We start from the raw sequence: 6,772 nt of genomic DNA, 5'->3' as shown, positions 1-6,772 counted from the left end.
CGGTGAATATTCACCGAGACGACGCGCTCTCATTGGCTCGCTATCTCGGATTATCAGCCGATAATCACCTCGACGGACAAAATGGCTACCAGTAGTCGTTTTTTGCCACTGTAAGTGAAGATGATTTCGCGTTGAAATGTTCCTTTTTTCTCTTTTTTGAAATAATCACCAGTGTATTTATATAAAAACAATTATTCGCCCGTCCATGAATTCCGTCCATGAGTATACATCAGACAGTCCAGGGCACCTTTTCTCGAAAGTCCCAAAAACTTTTTTGGCACGAGAAGCCATTTGTGAACCTAACAATTGCTTGTTCAGGAAAGCCGAAGATGTTTTCAAGGTAACAAATTAAAAGCAAACTACTTGTGAAGTTTGACCACTTAAATTCTCTCCGTTCTTGAGATACAAAGGGAATTGTGACACCCGAAAATGGCCTGTAAAGTTTCGGGATTTTCGAGAAACGGACCCCAGGCCATAGATGTTTCTGTCTATATGATGACGTCATGAAAAATGGCGTCTTGGCGCTTTCCCGTGGAACTTAGAGTAATCTCATTCCTCAGCCCTTCATTGTTTCGTGCCTTTGGATAGTCAGCATTTGTTAGTGTTGCAAAAAAAAAAACCTCTTAAAGGCCAGGCAGTGTGTGCATTTTATTCAATACGCAGATTTTTTGCAAACTTGAAGAAATTAAACACAGTGAGCATCGCGATAACTGGTTTAGGCCTAAGGTTAGCTTTAATGAATGTTCAGGATTCTTTCCGTATTGGTAAAACAATGACCTGTGATTTGTGGCCTATGACCTGTGTTTTGTACCTGCCAGTCAAAGGGTTAGGGTTAGCCCTGACCCCAACCCAACATGTTCTCGCCCATGAATTGGTAATTATCCTGAATTGTTAATTTCCTTTGAATCCACTATTATCCTGAATTTTGGACACTGTGTCCCAGGACTTATGGTAGCAAAATAAGGAAATAAAAAAATCATATTGGTGGATTGGATTTCAACCCGGAGTTTCTACTGAAACCGCTTCTTTCCACTTTACCACTGAAGAGCAAGACACCGCCTTTTTCAAAAAAAAAAATTAACTACCATCAGAAACCCATAAGGGTTGAAACGTGTAACGCGCGTTCACAGCTTCCGAATATTCAGTGCGAACTGATTGGTTGAATGTTTCAGTGCTAAGTACCATATTTGGAAACCCCTCGCTCTTGTTGTTCCAAATATGGTACTTAGCAAATCGAATATTCAGAAGCTTGTTTCCCAGGACAAAAGGGGCCGTTACACGTTTCAACCCTTATGGGTTTCTGCTACCATAGAATATTGCTGCTGAAGAGTAATTAGGCCTAAGCTAAAATAATAATTTAGGCCTAAGCTTTGATTTTGATTTTAAAATGTAATTAGCTTTGTCGTGAAGTTTGGAAACCGGCGTTTTGTAGTGTTTAACGTTGTTTGTTGTTGAGTGTTACTAGAGAATTATCAAATCGTGTTTAAAATATTGTCACCGAGCAGCTAGCGGTATGTTGGTCGAGTGGTTATAGGTGACGGGATGATCAACATTCCAAGGTTCCCGAGTCCTATGTCCATACACTTGGGTTATCGTTTCACACATGTATGACCATTTCCCATAATCCATACCAAGCTTTCAGTCTTCTAAATGGGCCATTTCCGAGTTGCTGTTTGTCTCGGTTTCGAAATGGGTCTTGGTGCTCAACTATTGAAAGGGAAATGAGTTTGATTTGCATAAGAACACGCAACTCATTTCCATTTGAATGGTTCTGCACCAAGACTCGCTTTGAAACTGAGGCATGCAGCAACTCGGAAAGGGGCTATTCACGATAATAGTGAATTCAAAGCAAATTAACAATTCAGGATAATCGCGAATTTAAGGGCGAGAACGGGTTGCCTAACCCTTGATACCTGTCCAGTATTTAGTCCAAGGCTGTAGCCGCGGTTGTTACTATGGATACGGGCATAGATGCGTCATTGAGAGTCCGTTTAGTGCGCAAGCGCATACCCAAAAATGTTGAAACAGGGGTTAAACGGCTTCAACTTCATTCAACATTCGCGATAACAAAAGAAATTTTGATTGGTTGTTGAAGCTCATTATACGTCGATTCAACTGTGATTCAACGTGTGTCAGTGCTGTTGAACTCAGGAAGGGTGGGGGGGGGGGGGGGGGGGGGGCAAACGTTTTCAACATCGCTGTTCAACAAAATCGAACAGATGTTGAAGGAAATGTTGAAGCCGTTTGCCAGAATGCCAGGGCCTTAACTTGCGCAATGCTACATAATCTCACTTTTAGCATTTGAAAACAACGAGACCATCCGTTCGTTTACTTCTTGCAGCGTTTCCTCCCCTCCCCCCTAGCGCCCCCTCCCCTCCCCCCCCCCTTCCCGGAAAAACGTAGGTTCTTAATAAACTAAGCCAGGAGCACAACAAGGGCAATCTCTATCTCCACTAATTCCTTGAGTCAGCCCTTTTGCGTGGTTAAATTTGTTTGTAGGAACAGGTTTTTCTCGCTAAAAGTATCATATTTCCCTTGACGCTGAGATACCTCTGTTTTGATTGACTTTTACAAAAGCAGGTGTGCTGAATCTCCCAAGGGAGGCGTTCTATAAACAAATCTACTCTGGAAAGCGTTGACTCCGAAGCTAAAGCCGTGTTCACATTAGGTCTCGATTGTGATCGAATTATAATCGAATTAAATATGAAATGGGTTCACATCAACTAATTACAGTCCCTGATTAGAGCGGTTTTCAATTGAGTGTCGAAAGTAATTAGTGAATTACTTTGGTTTTGTATTACTTCACTCAGTGATTGGTTCAATGTTCTCCCGCCACTTTTTCAACCAATCAGAAGTGAAACCAAAACCAATCATGGCTCGCGCGTGCACATTTTCCCGCGCTTTGTGTCAATTACGTTTAATAGACCTCTTTAGCTTGTACATTTTGTTTTCATGTTACTCTAGGGAAAACTTTCTTTCAAATGTCGTCCTATGCACGTGAATATGTACGCATAACTTATGAAAAAACAAAAGGAAAATTCGCTTGAGAACATCACGTGGTCTGAAATGGGAAAACAAAACGTACAAGCTAAAGAGGTCTATTACTTCGAGTTTTCATTGGTTTTCTGGATTGTCTCCTTCCTTTTTGATTGGCCAAAGTAATTACTTTGGTTTTGGTTTTACGACATTCATTTGAAAACCGCTCTATAACTGGATTATAATTATTTCAAAAAACCTCAAGGGGGTTGTTTGAAGTAATTACAGTTCGTAATTGAACAGAATGGCGAACACGTGGTGGTATGAGCAGACGAAACTTCCTATCGCTTTATGGAGCGAAGATTTAGATTGAATTTGTCGTCTTCTCTTCTCAGGAGCTATCCTTGATTCCCTCCTCGCCTCGCCAGTGGCCTGCGCTTCAGTTCCACGAAGCGAATAAGATGCCTAGTTCACGGCAGGGTTATACACCCAATGATATGTTGTCGTACTCATTTGTTCATCAGGGCTTATATTTGTTCAAAAGCTTATCCGCGATTAAATTAATACAAAACCAGACTTGAATTTTGTAATTTTATGCTGATAGAAAGCAAAAATCTAGGCAATTTTTTGGCGGCTAAAAGTCTTGGGGAGAGTTTTTCTGATCAGAACTGAAACAAGTTTCGCGTATCCAAAGATGTGCGCACGTGATGTTGTCTCCAGTTTTGGGCTTGCGCCGCTGAACAATTCTTTGACAGTCTGGGCCAACCGATTGGTTTCAGAAAGATCGAGTGTTTCTCTATCAATTTGCGGACTTGCCTCAGCACAGTCACAAATGGTCTTAAGGCGCTCGCAAACGAGAAAACAATGTTGCGGAAGTACATGCTTCCCCGTTTGCGGCCGCAGGACGAACAGGACAAACATTTGTTGCAGAAGAAAAAATGTTTCTTATTTTGTTCAAAAACATTTTTTCTTCTCCAACAAATGCTTCCTCGTTTGCGCGCCGATGAAACATTTCGGGAAAAAATGTTTCCGGAACAATGTTGTTTTCCCGTTTGTGGGCGCCTTTAGATACACTTTACGCGCGGGGGGTCCCACTTTAACGCATCGGGAAAAGTCATGTCACTGCGTTACGCTGCGGCTGCATGCACGCGACGGGACATTTTCGGGCAAACATTGGAACGTTATTCTTGACCAGTTTGTTTTGGATTCCTGGGGTTGGTAGTTTTACAACACTCCATATAATTATTCACATCATTCAGCACGCGCTGACCGAGTGATATATTTCTTCATTTTTTGTCTTTGATATTCCCTCTGCGAACGAAAATATCAACAATTTTGGCGGACGTATACAAAACATGGACCCCAGGTTCATGTACCACCCCTGTGGACCTGGTCCATGGACCCCTTCATGGACCCGGCCCGGTCCATGGACTACCCCTGTGGACCACCCCTCGTTTTGTAAACTCAATATGTTTTAAAAGCAGTAAAATCGTTAGAAGAAAAGGAAAGGGGTTTTGAGGGAGGGTAGACCCTTGGGGGGGGGGGGGGGGGGGTGTTCTGGGTCAGGGCCGGACGTCCCGCCTGAACTGGGATAGTGACGCGTAATATATAGCCTCTCCTATCCCTGAAAAAGTGATCGTCGCTGTGCCCACAGCTCGCTGTCGATCGCATGCATATGACCGCTCCTTTCCGCTCCTGTCTGTAGCAGCGCCTTCCCGGGGCCCTTCCTGTTTTCACAGAGACTGCTGCAGATGCGACCGAGTACCCGGCGGTATAACTGGGCGATGGGCAGACCGGGCTCACATTAGCCTTGGTTGGCAGTCAGTCTAGGAGAAGGAAACCTCTGCTGGACTACTGGACGCGTACGCGTGTTTGCCCTGGGCTCGAGAGGTGATACAGGATCCAGCAGCCGTGCCCCAGCCTAGGTTACTGCTCCTGTGCCTCAGGGGAAGGTTTTTGAGCCAGTAGCTAGGAGAAGGACACTCTGATGTAAAACCTACAGCCTGGCAGTCACCACGGCCGTCTCAGCCTGCTGAGCCACTGTGGAAGGACATCCAGGGCCTAAAGAGTGGGATCAGTTGGCGCGCACTGACTTCCACTTTAAAACTACTCTGCGTTGGCGGGAAGAGGAGAAAGTCCTACAGCGACGAAGAAGGGAAGAAAACGACAGGTACAAGATGGTACTGGGAGTCGCAGTCTCAACTCTGCATGTAGGCGGCTCAGATGTATGGGTCGCTAGTCTGCTGACCTGAGACAACAGCAGCTTTCGGCAGCACTCTGGGCGACCAAGCAGTTTTTTCTAGAGATAGTAATGCTTGCTCCACAAGGAGACGGGCCTAGAAAAGGTGGTACAAACAAAGCTTGTCTCACCCTCACCTGGTTGGCTAACTGCGGCCAACAGGCATCTCATCAAGCGGTGGAAACAAAAGAAGAAAACGTGAAACGAAGACAAAAAGTCTCAAGCTAGCATGTTGGAATGTTCGCACCATGCAGGATTCTGATTCTACTGACCGCCCACAGAGGCGCACAGCTTTAGTTGCCTGAGAGCTGGCTCGACTGGACATTGACATTGCAGCTGTTAATGAAGTAGCTTCGCTGAGCAAGGGTCCCTGACAGAACATGGTGCAGGCTACACTCTCTACTGGTCCGGTAAAGCCGAAGACGACCTCAGACTATTCGGTGTCGGATTCATGATAAAGAACTCTGTCACCAGCAGGCTGGAAAGTCTCCGTCTTCCCCTGAGAGGAGATCAGTACGCTACGATCATCAGTGTCTATGCCCCAACACTACAGGCAGACCCCACGACGAAGGAAGCCCTCTACAGTGAACTGAGGTCCCTCCTGCAGAGAACGAAAGACACTGACAAGATCTTCATCTTAGGCGACTTTAATGCACGAGTAGGCAGAGATCACTCCATCTGGCCAAGAGTACTTGGGCGACACGGTATCGGCAACTGTAATGACAGCGGACAGTTGCTCCTCGAACTTTGCTCAGAACACTCCCTGATCGTCATCAACACCTTATTTCAGCAGAAAGCCAGGTTCAAAACAACATGGAAACATCCGCGCTCCAAACACTGGCACCTACTGGACTATATCCTTGTGCGCCAGAAAGACGTGAATGATGTGTTGCATACCAGAGTCATGCCAAGTGCTGACTGCGACACGGATCACAGACTAGTCCGCGCAACTATCAGACTGACGATCAAGCCTGCAGTGAAGAGAAGAAGCCCACAAATCAAGACTCTTCAAGTGAACCGCCTCCACCAGCTGAAGGAGGAGTTCCAAAGCGAACTCGAGAGCAAGTTTGCCCCCACTGAAGACATAGAGACAGATCGAGAGAAGATGTGGCAAGACCTGAAAGACAAGCTGCAAAAGACAACAGCCGAAGTAGCAGGGTTCTCATCCAGAGAGAGCAAGGATTGGTTTGACGAAAATGATGAGGAGATACAACAGCTGCTCCAAGATAAGCGCTCCTGTCACCAGAGAGTATTGTCAAACCCCGGCAACCAGGAGGCGAAGTCTAGCTACAGGCAGGCATGCAGTACTCTACAGAAGCAACTCCGCAAGATCCAGAACGACTGGTGGCTAGCGCTGGCTCAAAGAACACAGCTCTATGCAGACACAGGGAACAGCAGAAGCCTGTTGACACTGTGCTGGGAGAAGGGAGAAGTACTAGGAGATCTTCGTGACGTAGTGATAGTGTCCATGTACAAGAACAAGGGAGAGAAATCAGACTGTTCAAACTACAGAGGTGTCACCTGCTCTCCATCGTGGGCAAAATCCTAGCCCGCGTG

At 45.7% G+C, this 6,772-nt stretch overlaps 1 protein-coding gene across 1 annotated transcript; it reads left to right on the top strand.

Moving 5' to 3' along the window:
* Positions 1–5,666: 5,666 nt before the first annotated feature.
* LOC138010252 (craniofacial development protein 2-like) lies at positions 5,667–6,764 on the top strand. The gene has a single exon (XM_068857185.1). The coding sequence runs from the start codon at positions 5,667–5,669 to the stop codon at positions 6,762–6,764; it is 1,098 nt and encodes a 365-aa protein (XP_068713286.1).
* The last annotated feature ends 8 nt before the right edge of the window (positions 6,765–6,772 follow it).

This window comes from Montipora foliosa, chromosome 7 (assembly GCF_036669935.1).
Source record: "Montipora foliosa isolate CH-2021 chromosome 7, ASM3666993v2, whole genome shotgun sequence".
Taxonomy (NCBI): domain Eukaryota; kingdom Metazoa; phylum Cnidaria; class Anthozoa; order Scleractinia; family Acroporidae; genus Montipora; species Montipora foliosa.
The sequence above is the reverse complement of the archived record's forward strand: the minus strand, read 5'-3'. Positions and strand labels throughout refer to the sequence as shown.